Below are 22,926 nucleotides of genomic sequence, written 5' to 3'. Positions count from 1 at the left end.
ACAAAATACGTGCATTGCACTAGCACAACGCACATCCTACCCTCACCAGTTATCGTAAGAACACAAAAAGCTGTAAAAAGGTTCGCCAGGTCCGCGCGGCGGCGCGTCGGAAACAGACGGCGCGTGCGTCGTGTGCCGCGCGGGGCCGCTCGTCTGCATTGTCACCAACGCACGTGCATGGACGTCTCTCAACGCTAGAGGTAAACACCGGAAGACGCTTACAACCATTGATTAGACCAGTTCTTTTGCTTTTTTTTTTCAATACCAATCCTAATACTATTGAAAGACGAGACGAGGCCCCTTGCTTGATCATAAGCTGAACTTTAAACCAACATAACACACGAATCATTCTTATCATAAATCTACCAGTTTGCACCGTATCATTAGCTGCAATATCCATCTGTGACTTCAGGAAGTGACAGCATCCGAATACTTCCAATGTGTATGGTTCGTTCAAGCTATTCACCACAAGGTTCCTAACCGCCCATCTGAACCGGAAAGCGGAAGTGATTTCATTCTAACCTGTGACTGGAGCGAAGTGTGTTCAAGCCGGTTTGACAAGATGGAATGATGTCAACTGTAAAGTCTTCAGGACGTCCACATTTCCAAACGGTTCATTGAACTTGAGCAAATTATGTATTTACTAGCTTCCGCTCGCAGCTTCGCCCGCGTGGATTTCGGACTTCAAAAATGGAGCCGGTCGCGAACGTTCGAGAATGTTCGTTTTACGAAGCTACTCGCTAGGTGATTCGCTAGCCTCTAGGTGCCAAGCAAGCCGCCTGCCGGTGCGTTCGCGACCTTATATATATACAAAAATAATCCTTATAGCATGATTCAGCATTCACGCGTGATGGCTTATTATTAGCGTATTTCATGTATAACTTTGGAGTTTTTATACCGATTTCTATGATTCTTTTTTATGGAATATTTAATAATGTTAACTTTTTTAATTAGGGATGACTGAGAGTGTTATAAACGTAAGAGTAGACAAATATAATGAGAAAGCTTCGAACTGCTAAGCTATCGGGAGTTACACGTGTTATTGTGAGTCAACCATAAAAGATAGACATATGCTGTCGTGGGATATTTTTTACATAATTTTAAGGAGAACATTTCCGTCATACATGATTTCTGTGTAGCTTTAACCATTAAGGTTGCACACGCGACGGAAGCTTAAAAAATTGAGTAACTTCTCCCGTTTTCCCAACATTTCCCTTCACTGCTCTGCTCCTATTAATTGTAGCGTGATGAAAAGTATACTATAACCAGCACAGGAGTATGACAAATAATTGTACCAAGTTTCGTTAAAATCCGTCGAGTAGTTTTTGTTTCTAAAACGGTTATACAGACAGACAGACAGACAGACAAAAATTTTACTAATTGCATTTTTGGCATCAGTATCGATCCCTAATCACCCCCTGATAGTTATTTTGGAAATATATTTCATGTACAGAATTGACCTCTCTACAGATTTATTATAAGTATAGAAGAAGAAGAAGAAGATATAGATAGATAGATGGATTTTGAAAAAGCTCATTATGTGCTTATCTCTCTTTAGGAAAAATCTAGCGTTTTATCTACTGGGCTCTCGAACAACAGTGTGTGTGGTGAACGAAGTAATTGAATTTTTTTGGACATAATATCTGATGCGGCAGAATGAGCTCGACGGCGATCTCTAATCTATAATTTTGTTTCTGAAATGTCTTAGGCCGGTTTCACACCATGTGTTTTTTTTAACATGGACATACGTTTGTTGGCCTGGCAAGGCCGGCTTATGCAAACACACCGATCTTGTGGGTGAGTGCTTTTAGGCACTACGAGCCCTTAAGTGATCATGCTGAGGGCGACCTTCTAAAGTGTCACGGGCTCAGGACAACCACTGAGAGAGGATTAGTGATCGTTTTATTAGGGATTAGGACACCTTGTACACAGTCTTCATTATAAGGCGCATACAAATATCCTACCATCAGCAGTTGAGAGTTAGATTTCACTTTTAAAGCTCACATATAATGTCTACTTAATACTGATAGAACGCTTCAAGAAACACCGTCAAAAATTTTATTCATTGACGTATAGAATCTACAGCTTACAGCCACCCAAATACATCCTTTGACAACCGGAAGTCACTTCAATAGCGGCAATCGCGTGACAGCTCTTATTTGACCAGATTTACCAGCCAACTGTGATGCGATCGGGATATCCTGGATTTGTTCAATGAATTTTATCAATGAGTGCGTACGCGCACCGGCTGGCTGAGATTATGAATGAACGGAAATCAAATATTCTTCTTCTTTCCAAATACTAATATTTTTTCTTAATTGACATCAATTGTAAGCAGTTGACGTTAAAATTAAATAGTAGGTCTTTAAAACAAGTCAAAAATACTTTCAAGTTAAAAAGTCAAGAACATGTTGCATCTACCCACTCACTATAGCGGCCAAACAAGTTAGCATCAGTAGTCTAATGTCATTTTACTTGGACTTAAGTCCTTGGTAAAATTTTCAAGTCAAATATTTCAAAATTGTACGGGTTATTGGATAAAAAATTAATATTCACGCCGCGTGCGAGATTTGAATGTGTTATTGATAAGGCCGTTAGTTCAGTCCTATCAAATAATGGATCTAGTGAGCTCAGCAAGCTGTGAGTATACTTAAGGATGGGCACTCGGTTGCCTTAATCAGGAAATTTTTCAGCCCCTCGCGCCCTTCATTGGTCTACACTACACTCCTATCTCTATATATCTCATGCAGTATTGAGTGCCTGACCTGAGTATTCCGTTATGCGCGGGAGCGGCGTGGTGCGGCGCGTCGAAGATCTCCCCGTAGTGCTCGAGCAGCGTCTCCACCAGCACGTTGTAGAACTTCAGCTCGAGGATGGAGGCGACGGTCTCGCGCTCGGGCCGCAGCAGCGTCGGTCCAAAGCACACTGCCAGGTTCGACTCCGACATCAGGTTCTTGTCGCTCTTTGCCGCCACGCTGTTAATGACATTTTTATATACAGGATGGTCACGCATTATATCATTTTGATGATGGCATAAAAAAGGTAGGGAGTATCAAATGTCATAACAGTTCATAACAGAAGCACACAATTGATTTACTGTCCAGGATAAGAGATGTCACTTACCATCAGATGACGTGTGTGCTCTCTGTTGATTTTCTATTAAAAATGTATATTTGGATCACACCGTATAGTAAAAGATATAAATATTACGGCTTACGTATATCTTTTGAAACTTGTTAAAAAGGAACAATTTGCTGGTGGCAGGATATATTTAAGATCCGTTCGGATAACGATCATTGAACAAGGTGTTAAAACCCGCCATAGCGCCCTTTGTAAGTGTGTCGCGTTCCGGGATCAGCCTGTGTATATCCGATTCCAACAGGTCAGAATAATTGTGTCGACTACTGAGGGGTCTGATCTGTCGTCGGTCAATATTCTATTTGACTTCACTTTACTTACCATCAGGTGTAGTGGGATCTATTTGCCGTGCACGTAATTAAAAAAATAAAAAATAAATAAACGTTGAAAAAATAGCAATATCCGCCAATCCACGGGACGGAATATAGAGCCAGTGGCGTAGCTAAGCGTGGGCGAAGTGGGCCCTTACCCATGGGCTCGCACTTAAAGGGGCCTCGCAAGGCCTCCTTAGATACAATGCCACCAGATTTCAAATCTCTATTTATTTTTTAATTTAATCAAAATCCTAAAAAAGTATTGGTCACACTCGTCACTTTCCTGAACTAGAGATAAAAACAAAACATAATAGTAAGGGAGCCCGAGATGCTAAATTTGCAGTTATTAAAGCATCCTGGGGACCATATTGTGAAGATTAGGTCCTAAAACGAAAATAAGCTTATGTTAAGTTTGCCATTTTAGTGGGGATGAGAGCGTGTACAAATTTAAAAAAATTTAAAACAAAATCAGTCACGTGGAAATACTCGAGCGCGTCAGACATTCATAGTGTATACGCGCTATGTCTTTCTGATAACCGAGAGATATTAATCTGACGAGTAATTAGGGGAGAGTGGCCGTAAGAAGGGATAGACAAAAAAGGTTATTCGAGCGCGTCAGACTAAGGCAAGGTAAGTTAAGTACATGCAGAACATTGCATATTTCAATAAACTGACGATTTGAGCGTGGCATAAGGAAAAATGGGTGAGTCTCAAAGTTATAAAAAAACGTCACCTTGGAAATACTCGAGCGCGTCAGATTTTGATACAGACGGTTCAACTTTATGTCCTAGTATTCCCAAATGATAATCTGACAATTATATGGAGGAATATTCTTAATCCGATAATTAGATTTTTTTATTTATTTCTTTTATTCCTCGGTGTAATAAAATATTATAATATATCTACATATACAAATATATAATTCTATCATATATTGATACAAAAGTACATAACCAATATTAAAAAGAAGTATTTTAAACTTCATCCTAACTGAATTCATCTTATTCGTCGCTCCACACTTTATTTTTTTATATTTTTTGACTCTCAACCCTTTCCTTATGCCACGCTCAAATCGTCAGATTATTGAAATATGCAATGTTCGGTATGTACTTAACTTACCTTGCCTTAATCTGACCCATTCGAATAACTGATTTTTCTGAGCACTGTTATTTTAATAATCTGACGGGCTGCCTTCAACGCAAGCCCCTATATAAAGAGTACATATACGGTAGGGGTACATTATAGGGTACAAGTTTTCTCCCCATACGATTTTCTGACGCGCTCAAGTAACACACAAAATCTCCGCTTGGGCTCCCCTACTATAACTACTAGTTATACACTTTATAAAGAACTGTTGTGTTCCGATTTAAAGGACATTGTAGCCAGTGTAACTACTGTACATGGTAAGACTTACATCTCATGTCTCAGCATGGCGAGCGCAGTGGGATACTAAACCATACTTTGTAATTTAAGGAGTTGCTGTTTATGGGCGGTCGTATCGCTTACCAGGCCAACGGCAAGCTCGTCTTGCAACTCAAAACAAAAGTTCGCACATTCATATTTTTATAGTATCATAAATAGATGTGTCGTGTAAATGCATGTTTGGTAAGATTAATTTATTGGGTAATTCTTGGGAACGATAATAAAGGGGACTCGCTGATGCGACTCCACCCACGTCTATATTAGTCCACGCTACGCCACTGTGTAGAGCAACGGCTCAGTATGTGTATGTGTATGTGTATGTATATGTAGTTGAAGCTCCAGGTCCGTACCTGCGCAGGTGGTGCAGCACGAGCTGCAGCATGTCGCGGTTGGCGGGCGGCAGCGCGCGCACGAGCGCCGCCCGCCACTGTGTAGAGCAACGGCTCAGTATGTGTATGTGTATGTATATGTAGTTGAAGCTCCAGCTCCGTACCTGCGCAGGTGGTGCAGCACGAGCTGCAGCATGTCGCGGTTGGCGGGCGGCAGCGCGCGCACGAGCGCCGCCCGCCACTGTGTAGAGCAACGGCTCAGTATGTGTATGTGTATGTATATGTAGTTGAAGCTCCAGCTCCGTACCTGCGCAGGTGGTGCAGCACGAGCTGCAGCATGTCTCGTGTTGGCGGGCGGCAGCGCGCGCACGAGCGCCGCCCGCCACTGTGTAGAGCAACGGCTCAGTATGTGTATGTGTATGTATATGTAGTTGAAGCTCCAGCTCCGTACCTGCGCAGGTGGTGCAGCACGAGCTGCAGCATGTCGCGGTTGGCGGGCGGCAGCGCGCGCACGAGCGCCGCCCGCCACTGTGTAGAGCAACGGCTCAGTATGTGTATGTGTATGTATATGTAGTTGAAGCTCCAGCTCCGTACCTGCGCAGGTGGTGCAGCACGAGCTGCAGCATGTCGCGGTTGGCGGGCGGCAGCGCGCGCACGAGCGCCGCCCGCCACTGTGTAGAGCAACGGCTCAGTATGTGTATGTGTATGTATATGTAGTTGAAGCTCCAGCTCCGTACCTGCGCAGGTGGTGCAGCACGAGCTGCAGCATGTCGCGGTTGGCGGGCGGCAGCGCGCACGCGCGCCGCCCGCCACTGTGTAGAGCAACGGCTCAGTATGTGTATGTGTATGTATATGTAGTTGAAGCTCCAGCTCCGTACCTGCGCAGGTGGTGCAGCACGAGCTGCAGCATGTCGCGGTTGGCGGGCGGCAGCGCGCGCACGAGCGCCGCCCGCCACTGTGTAGAGCAACGGCTCAGTATGTGTATGTGTATGTATATGTAGTTGAAGCTCCAGCTCCGTACCTGCGCAGGTGGTGCAGCACGAGCTGCAGCATGTCGCGGTTGGCGGGCGGCAGCGCGCGCACGAGCGCCGCCCGCCACTGTGTAGAGCAACGGCTCAGTATGTGTATGTGTATGTATATGTAGTTGAAGCTCCAGCTCCGTACCTGCGCAGGTGGTGCAGCACGAGCTGCAGCATGTCGCGGTTGGCGGGCGGCAGCGCGCGCACGAGCGCCGCCCGCCACTGTGTAGAGCAACGGCTCAGTATGTGTATGTGTATGTATATGTAGTTGAAGCTCCAGCTCCGTACCTGCGCAGGTGGTGCAGCACGAGCTGCAGCATGTCGCGGTTGGCGGGCGGCAGCGCGCGCACGAGCGCCGCCCGCCACTGTGTAGAGCAACGGCTCAGTATGTGTATGTGTATGTATATGTAGTTGAAGCTCCAGCTCCGTACCTGCGCAGGTGGTGCAGCACGAGCTGCAGCATGTCGCGGTTGAGCGGGCGGCAGCGCGCGCACGAGCGCCGCCCGCCACTGTGTAGAGCAACGGCTCAGTATGTGTATGTGTATGTATATGTAGTTGAAGCTCCAGCTCCGTACCTGCGCAGGTGGTGCAGCACGAGCTGCAGCATGTCGCGGTTGGCGGGCGGCAGCGCGCGCACGAGCGCCGCCCGCCACTGTGTAGAGCAACGGCTCAGTATGTGTATGTGTATGTATATGTAGTTGAAGCTCCAGCTCCGTACCTGCGCAGGTGGTGCAGCACGAGCTGCAGCATGTCGCGGTTGGCGGGCGGCAGCGCGCGCACGAGCGCCGCCCGCCACTGTGTAGAGCAACGGCTCAGTATGTGTATGTGTATGTATATGTAGTTGAAGCTCCAGCTCCGTACCTGCGCAGGTGGTGCAGCACGAGCTGCAGCATGTCGCGGTTGGCGGGCGGCAGCGCGCGCACGAGCGCCGCCCGCCACTGTGTAGAGCAACGGCTCAGTATGTGTATGTGTATGTATATGTAGTTGAAGCTCCAGCTCCGTACCTGCGCAGGTGGTGCAGCACGAGCTGCAGCATGTCGCGGTTGGCGGGCGGCAGCGCGCGCACGAGCGCCGCCCGCCACTGTGTGAAACAACGGCTCAGTATGTGTATGTGTATGTATATGTAGTTGAAGCTCCAGCTCCGTACCTGCGCAGGTGGTGCAGCACGAGCTGCAGCATGTCGCGGTTGGCGGGCGGCAGCGCGCGCACGAGCGCCGCCCGCCACTGTGTAGAGCAACGGCTCAGTATGTGTATGTGTATGTATATGTAGTTGAAGCTCCAGCTCCGTACCTGCGCAGGTGGTGCAGCACGAGCTGCAGCATGTCGCGGTTGGCGGGCGGCAGCGCGCACGAGCGCCGCCCGCCACTGTGTAGAGCAACGGCTCAGTATGTGTATGTGTATGTATATGTAGTTGAAGCTCCAGCTCCGTACCTGCGCAGGTGGTGCAGCACGAGCTGCAGCATGTCGCGGTTGGCGGGCGGCAGCGCGCGCACGAGCGCCGCCCGCCACTGTGTAGAGCAACGGCTCAGTATGTGTATGTGTATGTATATGTAGTTGAAGCTCCAGCTCCGTACCTGCGCAGGTGGTGCAGCACGAGCTGCAGCATGTCGCGGTTGGCGGGCGGCAGCGCGCGCACGAGCGCCGCCCGCCACTGTGTAGAGCAACGGCTCAGTATGTGTATGTGTATGTATATGTAGTTGAAGCTCCAGCTCCGTACCTGCGCAGGTGGTGCAGCACGAGCTGCAGCATGTCGCGGTTGGCGGGCGGCAGCGCGCGCACGAGCGCCGCCCGCCACTGTGTAGAGCAACGGCTCAGTATGTGTATGTGTATGTATATGTAGTTGAAGCTCCAGCTCCGTACCTGCGCAGGTGGTGCAGCACGAGCTGCAGCATGTCGCGGTTGGCGGGCGGCAGCGCGCGCACGAGCGCCGCCCGCCACTGTGTAGAGCAACGGCTCAGTATGTGTATGTGTATGTGTATGTATATGTAGTTGAAGCTCCAGCTCCGTACCTGCGCAGGTGGTGCAGCACGAGCTGCAGCATGTCGCGGTTGGCGGGCGGCAGCGCGCGCACGAGCGCCGCCCGCCACTGTGTAGAGCAACGGCTCAGTATGTGTATGTGTATGTGTATGTATATGTAGTTGAAGCTCCAGCTCCGTACCTGCGCAGGTGGTGCAGCACGAGCTGCAGCATGTCGCGGTTGGCGGGCGGCAGCGCGCGCACGAGCGCCGCCCGCCACTGTGTAGAGCAACGGCTCAGTATGTGTATGTGTATGTATATGTAGTTGAAGCTCCAGCTCCGTACCTGCGCAGGTGGTGCAGCACGAGCTGCAGCATGTCGCGGTTGGCGGGCGGCAGCGCGCGCACGAGCGCCGCCCGCCACTGTGTAGAGCAACGGCTCAGTATGTGTATGTGTATGTATATGTAGTTGAAGCTCCAGCTCCGTACCTGCGCAGGTGGTGCAGCACGAGCTGCAGCATGTCGCGGTTGGCGGGCGGCAGCGCGCGCACGAGCGCCGCCCGCCACTGTGTAGAGCAACGGCTCAGTATGTGTATGTGTATGTATATGTAGTTGAAGCTCCAGCTCCGTACCTGCGCAGGTGGTGCAGCACGAGCTGCAGCATGTCGCGGTTGGCGGGCGGCAGCGCGCACGAGCGCCGCCCGCCACTGTGTAGAGCAACGGCTCAGTATGTGTATGTGTATGTATATGTAGTTGAAGCTCCAGCTCCGTACCTGCGCAGGTGGTGCAGCACGAGCTGCAGCATGTCGCGGTTGGCGGGCGGCAGCGCGCGCACGAGCGCCGCCCGCCACTGTGTAGAGCAACGGCTCAGTATGTGTGGCTCCAGCTCCGTACCTGCGCAGGTGGTGCAGCACGAGCTGCAACATGTCGCAGTTGTAGAGCAACGGCTCAGTATGTGTATGTGTATGTATATGTAGTTGAAGCTCCAGCTCCGTACCTGCGCAGGTGGTGCAGCACGAGCTGCAGCATGTCGCGGTTGGCGGGCGGCAGCGCGCGCACGAGCGCCGCCCGCCACTGTGTAGAGCAACGGCTCAGTATGTGTATGTGTATGTATATGTAGTTGAAGCTCCAGCTCCGTACCTGCGCAGGTGGTGCAGCACGAGCTGCAGCATGTCGCGGTTGGCGGGCGGCAGCGCGCGCACGAGCGCCGCCCGCCACTGTGTAGAGCAACGGCTCAGTATGTGTATGTGTATGTATATGTAGTTGAAGCTCCAGCTCCGTACCTGCGCAGGTGGTGCAGCACGAGCTGCAGCATGTCGCGGTTGGCGGGCGGCAGCGCGCGCACGAGCGCCGCCACGCCCGCCGCGCGCTCGCCGCGCCGCTCGCACTCTGTGGGCAACCACCGCGCGTCACACACACTATATAGTATACACACGACTCCTTAATCCTCGATGCTCGTTGTCTATCAGCTTGCATGTGCCATGCGGCTACTGTGCACTTTCATACATTGGTACATAAGCGAGATCACCTTCACCACTATTCGATATTCATGAGTCCATCTCATCTCATTAGTCTCATATACGCATGTTTCTTATTACGTAAAAATAACTCTTGACCAACTTCAAGTCGGTGAAACAAAACTTCACAAATGTAATGATTTTTGCCCCAGGTACATATTTAAAACTAAATACAACATTTTCCTACTTACATGCTTTAAAATAGCATAGCGGCTAAACCTGACACTAATTACTAAGGTAACAATATGGCTGTACTGACTGGCCACCTCGATGAACCGGTCGTGCAGATGATGCGTGAGTAACGGGTCGGGCAGCGCGCGTAAGTAACTCTTCAGCGCCGACGTCAGCGTCTTGCTCTCCCACTCCAGCGGGTCTGACAGGGACGCTGGTAGCCGCCGACCCGCCAGCGAACACGACACCAGACGGGACACTTTTGATGCGACGCCCGCCACCCTGACAAATAATACTTTCTTAATAATTACCTATACATTATTAGCAAGCTATTAGCAACTATAATAATATGAAGAAATATTGATGCGAAAATTGTTTATTTAAACCAGAGGTTCCCAAAGCTTTTTCCTCATAGACCGCTTACAAAATATTTCCTGGACCGGTGGCTTTTTTTTCTAATTTCGCGGAGAAAGTACATTACCACTACCGCCCAGCCTTAACAGGGGGCGACTAGACAGTTACTTTGGTGTTACCATACCTCATGACCCCTATCAATATTATGTGTTTATAGTAGGGGAGCCCAAGCGGCGATTTTGCGCGTTAGGCACGGGCCACACAGAAAAGACGTGGAGCGAGGACGATGCGCTGACAGAGCGCGGACGGGACGCCGTCGCAATTGTTTAAAAAATATAGAAGGGACGAGCACGGACGTGACGTTGGGCGCCTCCAGAGATGACGGTTTTCAGTCGTCCGATTTTGACACGATAACATGTCTTCTTCCGGTGATGAAGATGTATTATTAGCACTGGTGTATCTCGCTAATATACAGATAGTTATTGCAATACTCTGCTCTATTATAATTATAGAGAACTGGATGATTTTCAATTAAACTACAAAATTGAACGTTGAATACATAGTCATCCCGCATTTTCACTTAATATACGATGATCTTCCTTCTCTAAACACATCGCAACTACTCAAGGACAGGTTGTTTTGTGTGACAGCGACGCGCGAGTGGCGGCTCTCGCGTCCCACCCCGCCCACACCCCCGTCCATCAGCACTTGCGCCCGTGCCCAATACTTTCTGCATTTTTTACAATAAGGCGCTGGCGAGGAAACGTCGTGTCCGCGCCCTGTCTTTTCTGTATGTTTTGCGTTGCGACGTTTCTAATTTTGTATGAAAGGGACGCGGAATAGACATATATCCGCGCCTTGTCCGCGTGTTATGTCTTTTCTGTTTGTCGCATTACTTGACCGCGTCGGAAAATCATATGGGAAGAAACCTTGTATCTTGTTATGTACCCCTACCATATATGTACTCTTTATATAGGGCCGTGCGTTGAAGACAGCCCATCAGAAGTGTAAAAAAAAAAACGATCCTCAGAAAAACTCGAGCGCGCCAGATTAAGGCAACAATGCACAACAGTGTATATTTCAATAATCTGACAATTTGAGCGTGGCATAAGGAAAAATGGGTGAGTCACAAAGTTGTATAAAAAAACGTCAACCTCGATATACTCGAGCACGACAGTTTTTTGTTTATTTTGAAGGAAATCCTTTAAGAATTAGGCAATAAATATAATCTGATGATTTTCATGGGGCAATGTGAGGATGAACATTAAAATACCTCTTTTAATTATTTTTTATCTACTTTTGTAACTATAAATGATAGAATTGTACCTATTTAAGTATGTATATTATATTATTACACACAGAAATAAAAAAATAAAATATTCATCCATATAATTGTCAGATTATCATTTGGGACAAGGACATTAAGTTAAACAGTCTGTATAAAAATCTGACGCACTTGAGTATTTCAAGGTAATTTTTTTTTACATTTAAAAAAATCGGTCATGACTTTTGTTGGTCGCATCCAAATCGTCAGACATTTCAATAAGACACTTTTTTAAATTCACCTAACATTCCCTGTGAATATCTGACACGCTTGAATAACTCTTTTTTCTATCCCTTTTTACGGCCTAATTACTCGTCAGCTTAAGATCTCTCGGTTATCAGAAAGACATAGCGCGTATACACTATGAATGTCTGACGGGCTCGAGTATTTCCATGTGACTGATTTTCTTTTACATTTTTAAAAAATTGTACACGCTCTCCTCCACACTAAAATGGCAAACTTAACATAAGCTTTTATTGTTGTAGGACCTAATCTTCACAATACAATAGGTCCCCATGACGACAACCAGTAACTGCAAATGTAACATCCCGGGCTCCCCTACAATTACATTGATAGGTGAAGTCAAGCTAACATTTTAGTTCTTTACTATAAAACCAGATACATTTTCGTGGACCTCCACTTATGAATTGTGAACCCCCATTTTTTAGTCACGCCAACGGAGACCCCCGTCAAGTCTCCCGTGGACCCCTGGGTCTCGGATCACTTTGTGAATCAATGATTTTGACTATATTTATTGAACTGAAGCCATATTAAATTATAGACTACACTGACTACACAGCAAATAAGTGTTTAATGTAAAGTTAATCGCTTTACGTAAAACAACGCCTGTCCCTAATTAATAGCAATGTCACAAAAAAACATAACTTAAAGTGTAGAGTACTTATCTCTGTGTCAACTGTCAATACATGCGGTATAAAACGGTCTAAACACCGTTCAATGGTACACAAAAATTTCAATAAGGCTAAACTGCAACAATATTTGTTATTTATTTTGATTCTTGAATGCTGTAAGAATATCATCTTTATTTATTTACCTGTAGAGTCCTTGTTCCTCAAGTCCTCGCGACTCAATGACGGCTATGATTTTCTTGACGAACGCGAACCCGGATTCGTCTAACGCGCACTCCCCCTCCTCGTTACCCGACACTTTCTGTGGAATAAAGAAAAGGTAATTCATAAGTTAATAAGACTGTCGAATCTGGTGGTAGATCTCTCGTATGCGAGGAACCGTCTGGGTCTATCTGGCGACCGGCATCCTCGACTTGTAATTTAATTATGATTAAAAAAAATCGATTGTAGTCAATAGTCGTTGTTTCTATTACAAGTGATGAATATTACTTCTCTTTGACATAATTAAACTATTGTTTATTCTTTAACAGGAGGCTAGACCGAAAATGTGTTACTGTTACCAAAACAATATTTATATGAAGTGACAGTTTTTTGGTTATTTTTTAAAATGTTCATCTTACTCTCTTTTAAAACTCAGAAGAAGGGAATATCCATGAGTCGTGAGATGCAAGTGAGTGAGTGAGTGAATGAGTGAGTGAGTGAGTGAGTGAGTGACTAAGTGAGTGAATGAGTGACTAAGCGAGTGAGTGAGTGAGTGAGTGATTGAATGATTGAGTGAGTGAGTGAGTGAGCGAGTGAGTGAGTGAGCGAGTGAGCGAGTGAGTGAGTGAGCGAGTGAGTGAGTGAGAGAGTGAGTGAGTGACTGAGCGAGCGAGTGAGTGAGTGAGTGAGCGTATGTACCAGATGCGTGTTGTTGGGTGGCTGGCGGCGGTCGGGCGGCGGGCAGTCGATGGCGCGCAGCCAGGCGGCGCGGTCGCGCTCGCACAGCGCCTGCAGCGTGAGCGGCGCGCGCTCGCGCTCGGCCGGCACCGCCTCCCAGCAGAAGCGCCGCTCCGCCGCCTCCGCGCACAGCCGCGCGCCGCACACGCACACCGACTCCGCGCACCCGCCCTGTACACCACGGACACACGTCCATAACCAATACTAAACCGATATTTGCGCCCTATTACATTGTGGGACGAACAAAATATGGTGAAAACTGCGTGCCATAGTTGCATCTCTTCATAGGTCATAAGAAATAAGACTTGAGTGTATGTGTAAATAAATACTAAACCAGAATATACACTCTCTTACTAGACATAAATTAATTTTCACAAAAACTAATAAACCTGTTATACGGTACCGTTTTAATATTGATCTGGTTGTATGGCGTGAGGGAGAGCATCCGCGAGCCCTTCTCGTACGTGCAATACTGCTTGCTCCACGTCGTCGTGCCGAATGCCTCTGTAAAAAAATATATTAAACACTTAAAACACAATATCAAACTATAAAAAGATTGAAAATCTTTTAAATTACTATTGTAACATTTTCATAATTACACTGTTATTTTAAAATTCTTTTAACATAAAAATGTAGTAAAAACTCTAAAATATAATATGTTATTGTCACTAACATCAGTATACAATATCCACTCCACAATAATGTTTAACACAACACAATCTAAAAATAAATAGCAGATAAAAAATACCTACTTTTCTCCATAAGAAAAAGATATCCAGCTCTTGAAACACCGCCGGGAGCTTCTTCGTTGCCCTCCTCTTCTTTGTGCTGTGAAACAAATATTACATCGTTAATCATTTCCCTTATAAATCTAAATATCTGCCCTTAGAATATAATAAACAACACGAGAGTCCGTATCGCCTCATTGTGATTGGTCGAGAGACTGACACGTGGCTCACGCGTTGACCTCTCGACCAATCACCATCATCACGATCAAACGAAGTTAGCCTTCGTTATCATGTTCTGTATGCAACATTCTACGGTGCAGCTCTCTAATAAGAAATCAACAGGACCGAGGATCATCTCTTCTGTAAATTTAGTTAAAAAAGTTTGTGACTAACTTCGAAGTAGTTATAGAAAATTAAAGGCAGTTGTATTAGTTAGCCGAGACATTCTAAGTACTATTAACTATTTGTGTCAAACTTTAGAATGTGAAAATTGTTAGTAGATGGGATTGTCACACAATATATGGCAAAATACTCAACGCGAGTGATGCTGTTAATTGTTATGGTCAATGTATGTCGCGTGTTTGGACTTGCATTATGTTTCGTGCCTTGGTACACCAGGCTCTATGTTGAGCAACATATCACGATACATGCTACTAACAGAAGCACAAACCAAAAATTGCACGCACTACCAGTAACAACTCAGTACTCACCATCTGCCTGACTTCCATCATCTTCTTCATTAGCGACTCCGTCTGCTTGCTGGTCTCCTCGAAGTTACTCCGCGTCTGTGAACGGACGCGGCGGTCAAACACACACTCACACGCATGCATATTGTAATTTCAAACTTATGGTTGTGTTTTTATGATTGCTATTGCGTTACATAGTGCAAAGGAGCCGTAACATATTATTTTTGAAATAATTTAATGCTATAATGGTAGCTTTTGTTTTAAAGGACGGTATGATACTAAGTTGTCTGATAAATTGATGTGTTATACTTTAATTTACAAAATTAAATTACTAAACGCGAACTTTCGTCGAAGTTCAGCGCCTGCTAATAAATTATAGCAACACGAATTATTAACTGCTATCGTCCTTATTCTCCGTAACACCTTTAATATATTCAAGTCCAAAATGTGCATTACTATCACTAATTACTACGTCCTTCACACTGGAACAGAACGATGCTTGCTCATTGCGGTACACAGTACCAAGAAATTTCCAACAATGTCTCTCTAAATCATAATTGTAATTAATGTAGATTATTGATACATGCATCACACAAAATTCTTACAATATTACACGCTGGTTAATAAAACTGCGATGTATCTACTATCTATTATAATTAACATAAACTACGGACGTACTAAGATGATGATAATGTTTTTTTTTTATGTATCCCACACTAATTAGGGATCAGTAGATCACACTAAGCAGCATGTAAAAATATTTAGATATTAATTTTACGACCGTGTTTGCTTAACATCATCCCATTCTGAGGATTCAGTTTTTGGAAGATTCTATGCTGGGTAAGTCAGAAAAATTCACCAGAGGCCTTATTCTCTATGCCCTATTTTGACAGTGCGTAACAAGCACATAACGCACCGCGTCGCATGGAGATAGGTAATATAAATTAGCATACAGAATACCATTCCACGCTAATATCACGAAGATAGTGTAACTCGGCTGTGTCACAAGTTTACACTGTTATAGAGAATAAGGCCTCAGCGCGGTACCTTTAGCTGTACCATTAAATATATTTTTAATTCAACATTATGAATGATTCATATTCCGATTTCTGCGTTCAAAATTATTATTTGATAATTTCGATACATGCCAATATAGCAACGCTTAAGCGATGATAAAAACAGTTAGTAGAAAAAAAAACATTAAATTATAAAATTCAAACGAAATGCCAATTGTCACACCCACGTTGGTCGATGGGCGGGGACCAATGACGGCCTAGTCAGCTCGGGACCTGTCAACGCAATTACAATCTTACAAATAATTTTTTGTATGTTATTTTTGAATTTTTATTTGTTGAATTTCATGCTTGATTATATACACGTTTATAAAATTTGTCTCGGTAGTGTGTTGCAAGCGATACGATTGTTGTCCGGAAAATGGATATTGGATTTTTCTGCTCAATATAAGACCGGAGAATTGTCCCTGATGAAAACAATAAGTTCACCCGCTATTACTAGCTCTGTATAAGTATACTATCTCATAGGTAGGAACAGGCCACCTATCGAAACGGCTATGAAAACACTTGACCTTAAAGTTAAAATCGTGCTATACTAAGGAGTCCACCACACTGACCTAATGCGCTTGATACTTAGAATGTCATACAGACCCTCTGTATCCTGAGCTGCAGGTCGCGCACCCTGGGCTCCGCGTCGGCGTGGACGTCGTGCGCGGTGTGGTGGAACGTCCACCAGCCGAACACGAACCCCAGCAGGGTCTCCACTAACTCGAACTTCTTTCGCTCCTGCACGGCTTGTAGTTGGAACACGTACTCCAGGGACGCCTGGCAGAAGTCCCGCTCCGCCATGTCCATCGCCGCGTCAGCCTGGAGATGAGAAAGCAGGGGATATTATAGTACTGGTAGACCTATGTTTAGTTCTTTGCTACTTACTGATATAGTAAATACATTTCTTTTTAAGATGTTTGTTGGAAGTAAACGCGACAATTGCTCAACTGATAATTATAAAGTTTGGCACATGTAAATAGTCCGAATCCTGGATTACCGTAATTTATAATTTTGTCCCATAAAACACCGAACGCTTATTCCGCAAAAATACTTTAACAAGAACGAAACCGCGAGCATAAGCTAGTGACAAATAACACAATGCTTATGTTAATAGACGTACATGTTGGTTTCCTCTATACAACAATAGTGTCGCGTAATGATGAATCACTGCGCATGCGCATTATCAAGGTGCAAGGGATGCGCTGCAGACAGGCCAGCAATCGCATTGATAACTATTGCGAGGTGAAATGTTTCTATTTGATATATTATTTCATTAGACGGGCAGAAGAACTAAGAAAATATAGCGCATCATTGCGCCAGATTACCGCCTGACGCTGTCCCTGTTTACCTTAGTGGTGAAAACTATATACAAGACACTTATGTGCGCGGGAGATCGAAATGCATTTTCCAAAGTGTTACCGTCCTAGCTCCGGGCCTAGTCGGCCTTACGGAAAGTTCCTCACTGATCTCCACCAAACCAAATGTCGGAACATTTCACAATCATTTGCCTTGAACCAACTACCTCCCGTTTAACGGCGTACTCCTCTACTCCGCCTCGGAGGCTATCTGACCGAGAACTTACCTCTTGAAAAACATTCTCCTGTTTCTTGGTGGACAGCGACAGCGTGCGCTCCTGCGTCTGGCAGAACTTGGCCGTCTTCTTGTCGAATTTCTTTTTGCCTTCCTAGAACAGAAAACGTAGCCAGTTCAACAAAACACATCATTAGCTCATTGCCTATAGACAATGTAGTTCATTAATAACTGGTATTTTCGTCTTACGACATCATGAGCAAACGTGACTTTTTCCAAAGTGTATTAATCTCAATTCAAGCAAATCAGCTGCTTCATCAACAAGTTCATGTAACTCTCTAACGTAAGAATCAAATCAACCTCACCCGTTTCTCACCCCGAGTGCACTACTGAACTAAAACGGCGTATATGGTAATCAAAAATCTCCAAAAGTACGTAATTCGAATGTTGGTGATGACGAAATCGCGTCCAGTAACCTTGACAGTATACTGCACGCGGCTTGTCAAATGCCACCGCCGCGCCGCTATATGTAACAATGCATTTGACACGCCGCGTTCACAAAGCGAGGGAAAAACGCTGTGGGTTTTTGACACTACATTTATCACATAAAATGCGTTTAACATATAACAATGTCTATTATGTATTACGTTGGGTTTTGCCAACATCTTTATTACCTAAGGTAGTCATAATACATACTTATACATACATAATCCAAGCCTCTCTTATAATTATTGATGACAGTCTACCCATCAGTAGATTATGTATAAAATGACGCGTCTTACTAGTAATCGTGCAAGTCATATTTTGAATATTACTTTATAGACACATGATTAATGCTTTGACATTTAGTAGAGAATAATAATTTGAATAATGACTTGGACAAAACTAAACGTTTCGAAGGGTTTCAATGTTATTACTCGTCGCAAAATTGAGAACATAGTTTAACTTATTACTAGTAATAAGACGCGATAATGTTATTTATTTAATTGCTTGTGTTTATTTTTCAACATAAATACAGACTGCGTTCAAGGACATGCGTTTTAAAGCATAAATTTCGTCTGTTTATTAAAAATACAGGTGGTATTAATATATGGCACGAAAGAAATAATATTTTATTTTTTCACGAATCTCAATTCTATTACTTTCACTTGCTCTGCTTCAAAATATCCTAAACAATAATATATTTCATCAGACATTTCTAGAACCAGTATTCGACAGTTATCTAAATGTAAACTAATTTCTTAATTAAGCGTAGACCTTCCATCGCAAACTAGGACGGTGCACGTGCGTCTCTAATGGCACTATTATCAACGGTTGACGTTTTTACCTACTTATTCATTCATTATTCACTCATTGAGTTTTAGTTAGCACATTTTTTCCATAAGGGAAATCCTAATTTGAATGATTTGAAGAGCTAAAACATTAAAGCGTTCTTAAAACCAAATGCTATTCTATTCCCACTTCGGACTTCTAACATTAAATAATACAAGATAGTCACTAACTTTATACAAAGCTTAATAATTATGACTCAGCGCTGCGACAACACTCCGTAAACACAATCAAGGTGTGTCAACAATAACACTTACATTACCTAGTTTACTCGTAATTACTCGCATTATACAATCACACCATTCATAATTATCAGAAAACTATACATTGAGGAAAAAAAATTAAAAACAAATACATATTTTTTTCTAAGGATCTTTTCGTAAAGTATTTATTAGGCCCTAAAAACTATCACTGTTGAGCTACAATGCTCACTATCATAAAAATACACGCAATCGATCCTATACTATAATCGCGAAACCGACTTTTTTGGCATGCTTTCGTAATTTGTAAAAAAAACGCCGCGTTCTAAACTCTCATTGTGTACACGCCCAAGTCGTGAGCATCGTGACTTATCGAGCAAGGCGCAGCGCGCCTCGAGACACAAGATATCCTTGCGGTGCACCTGGCCGAGCGGTATTTACATTTCTTTACCGATTATGTCAATTTTAGACGATGACGCATCGCTCGCTCGTGTTGCAACATGCTGTTACTTCTGGCTTTTATTTTCTGTCACTTTTATTATTACAAACAAAGTATCCGTGAGGCTGATAGTATTTTACCTTCTTAGCTCATCTCATACATATTTTTTTTTGTATATGCCGTGGTTATCACCTTGGGTTCCCTGCTTACGGTGTACAGGCGATCCACCGGCTTAGCAACCACGGCAGTCGCTGTGAAGAGTTGGTAGGCCCTACCGTTATCACCGAGGTTGCCAGCGGACGGTACGCTGGTGATTATTCGGTCTAAGGGCCTGGGAGAAAGAAGGGGATAGAGTGAAGGAAGACAAGAGGAAGGAGAAGGAGCCCTCTCAGGATAGTTGGAAGGGAGAGGGAGAGGAAATGTTCGCGAACCCTTATAGGCCTCAATATGTATTTAGCAACCACACTGAACTGTGTGCCTGGGGTCGCGGCAAATGTACCCCCATTTGGTGTGGAGATCAAACGCACAAGAATTACCTGGAGGAGGGGAGAGGGGGCATCTCCTACATTCACAGATCATTTCTTAGTGCTCAGGTACGTAATTTGAGAAACTTATGTGCAAGGTTTTAGACTTTGATGGATTTGAATGAATAACCAAAGGTGTTGACTGTTGACACAGGTTTAAGCTGTTATTTGTCTGTCAAAGAGTGAGTGCTAACAGAATACACCCAGTAAACAAGAACGAAATGTACGGGATTTTTTAGGGAGCTCCTCCAGTTTTCAAATTGATGGTAGCTACACTTAACGCCTATCTCAAAATCTACCTGCATCCATAATATTATACATCGTTTAAACCTTAGTGAACGCTCGAGTTTTACATATCCATCACAAACAGCGACATGTCACAATGAAAATAGTATCTACCAAGGTTAATTAGACGTTATGAGGAAAATGTAAAGTTTTTAGAACAGATATCCTATAGCAATAATATAGCAGACTCACAGCCGTTTTTAATAAATGATCCCAATCTCAATCCTCAATCCAATACTGAGAATTAACCAATCAAAATAACTCTTGTGTAAGCACAAAAAAATCTTCGTTCTGTTTGGTAATTTTTTTAAGATAGATCGTAAAAAGCGATTGAGATCGTTTGTTGGAAATGGGGATCAATCAACCATCCTCCTCTATCCGCCCTCTGCGAGACAAACATAGTTTTGCTTGAAGCATGAAAGGACTGATTGATCAGGGTGGAGCGAATGTCTCATCGGAATCCAGCATGAAGCGTATTTACTTCGTAGTGTCATAGCTTGAACCCATTTAAATCCCTACCGAATTAACGTTCATTCTAATTAAAACAACGCATTGTAAATGCTTCTAAGTCTACGGTTCTACGGATTGTGATCGATTTACAAGCCGGTACCTATCTTGCTCGTTATGTCACAAACTACAAAATTAACCCATAAAGAATAAAGAACCCATTAACATCTTACACTTAAAATATCATTATTCAACCAATTCTTTGAATATCGCTTCGCAATAAACGTACTATGAAAACGGCCAATAGGAAAACCACAAGAAAATTGGCCAGTTAACCACATTAAATTAAATGTAACGGTATTTTAATAGCTCGGATACACAACGCCAGTTCGCGTGCGAATAGACCTGGTCAGTAATTCCAGTGTGGATGTAAACTATTACTATTGTAGTTATAGCTATATGCGAGTTGTAATTACTTAGTAATATTTAAACGTATCACTATTTTGCCGGTGTACTATTTTCTATTTTGACTGTCTCTGTGGCGTAGTTGTAGTATTGTACAACTGCAGAATTGAGGTCTCAGGTTCGATCTCCGAATCGGCAAGGTAATATTGGTATTTTTTTTTATTTTTTTTTAACTGAGTATCAGCCCAGAGTCTAGAATGTATGCCCAATATGGCGATAGGCTCGCCCGACGGAATACGCACGGTGACAAGTAAGTGGCACCAGTTGTGCCTCTGCCTACCCCTTCGTGTATTTTTGTATATACTAGATTATTAGCCTTAGGACAGTACACAAATCCCTCGCGTGACACTTGCATCAACGGTCATTACTTATGGCCACTGACCAATGATATCGAATCTAGGTACAAGAACTGACATGCGAATAACTGTGGCAGTAGCTCGCGTAGTCTGTCTTAGGAATTTATTAACATTATTGTTCAAATTTGCTATACACCTAATTTAATGAAGTTCGAAAACTGTGGTTGTAATAACAAAATATAGACTGATCAAGGAATAAAACAAAAAAAAAATTACTTACATGTTTTACTAGGGGTGTTTTATTATAGATGAGGTCATCAACTTACCCCCTTATTCATAGACGTTTTTTATCGAAGGAAGGACCATTGCTATGATAACAAGTCTGTTTCTCAGTGCTGACGGCATGGCAGCCATCGCAGTGCGTAGACATAGGGCCGTTGTGATTGGCTAATATTGAGATACAATTTGTAATCTAGTTGGCTGTCAGATAAACAAAGCCCGAACAAACAGCAAGCCGTCAGATAAACGAAGCGAAAAAAACAGACTTGTTATAACACCAATGCTCCGTCCTTAGATAAAAAACGTCTATGAATAAGAGGGTTAATGTATATAAATGATCTTGTTTACCTTCACAGCACCGATGTGCTCCTTGCGGAACTTCTCCAAAGGCTGGATTATCTGCTCGTGCGCACGGCCCAGCTGGAAACAAAGAACAACTCATTCACCAAGAGTTACAACACAAGGGTAACATGGAGATAAGCTGCGAAACGGCACCGTGCAGCGACGCCATCCGACATCAAATTGGGTGCTTTTCGCGTTGGGACTTTGAAGCGAAAGAGAGAGAGACAACGCTACGTTTGATTGCTATGCAGATGTAGGGAGTCTGTAAATGGCGGAGTAGGTAACCGCGGATCCGGATGCAAACTCAAATGTATGTAACACGCTTAAAGAGACTCATAGGTCAGCAGTGGCGAAATGTGGAATTTTCCTGAAGTGAACACGACACAACATAGAGATACTAATATGCAAAAAGGCGATCTGCAAATTGTTTTTGATAATTAGATTATTCATAAACCCTGCATAAACGGAATCCGGTAGGAATCGTGTTATATGGAACCTTCGCCACTGCTGGTCAGGGTCCGAGGGACTTCCTGACCTCGGGTAGCCCAGTCCAGTACACCGTTTAGCCCTACAGTAGCAACGATGATCGCCGGATAAAACCATAAGTCAATTCTATAATAGTACGATATGCTATTGCCCATCGTTTTCTATAATAATAGCATTTTGCATGGTCGCCCTTATCACCCTTGAAGATTACACAATGGTAATACAGGTTACATGCGCGACAACAACGCGCGCCAGCTAGTGACGCAAGTGCGCATGCGCTAACAAGAACTACACACAGACAGACGTCCTTACGTGCTGTGGACATTTTCACCGGCGCCGCAGCCTGATTAGGCACGTTACCTAACCATACATCATCGATGGAATCGTAATCGTAATGTTTGCTGACTGAAGGTTTGATGTGTGCTACATAATATTATGCAGCTGTCATGATTAATTAAATGGTGATATGGTAAGGCAT

The 22,926-nt window shown here is 44.2% G+C and overlaps 1 protein-coding gene across 2 annotated transcripts in view; it reads right to left on the bottom strand.

Annotated features, from left to right (window-relative positions):
* Positions 1-2,704: 2,704 nt before the first annotated feature.
* LOC115442437 (rho GTPase-activating protein 26) overlaps positions 2,705-22,926 on the bottom strand; it is a 42,061-nt gene continuing 21,839 nt past the window's right edge. Inside the window, exons 3-13 of one of the 2 annotated variants that reach the window (XM_030167467.2) lie at positions 21,969-22,040; positions 17,409-17,510; positions 16,430-16,645; positions 14,790-14,864; positions 14,104-14,179; positions 13,755-13,855; positions 13,313-13,522; positions 12,598-12,713; positions 9,954-10,147; positions 9,461-9,566; positions 2,705-2,975 (exon numbers count right to left, since the gene is read on the bottom strand). In XM_030167467.2, coding sequence (XP_030023327.2) covers positions 2,720-2,975; positions 9,461-9,566; positions 9,954-10,147; positions 12,598-12,713; positions 13,313-13,522; positions 13,755-13,855; positions 14,104-14,179; positions 14,790-14,864; positions 16,430-16,645; positions 17,409-17,510; positions 21,969-22,040 — 1,524 coding nt within the window. In that variant the 3' untranslated portion in view covers positions 2,705-2,719. Of the gene's footprint in view, positions 2,976-7,301; positions 9,052-9,418; positions 9,567-9,953; positions 10,148-12,597; positions 12,714-13,312; positions 13,523-13,754; positions 13,856-14,103; positions 14,180-14,789; positions 14,865-16,429; positions 16,646-17,408; positions 17,511-21,968; positions 22,041-22,926 lie in introns of those variants that run through there. The other variant, XM_037447668.1, reaches the window with a different exon arrangement.

Source organism: Manduca sexta, chromosome 7 (assembly GCF_014839805.1).
Source record: "Manduca sexta isolate Smith_Timp_Sample1 chromosome 7, JHU_Msex_v1.0, whole genome shotgun sequence".
Lineage (NCBI taxonomy): Eukaryota > Metazoa > Arthropoda > Insecta > Lepidoptera > Sphingidae > Manduca > Manduca sexta.
The sequence above is the reverse complement of the archived record's forward strand: the minus strand, read 5'-3'. Positions and strand labels throughout refer to the sequence as shown.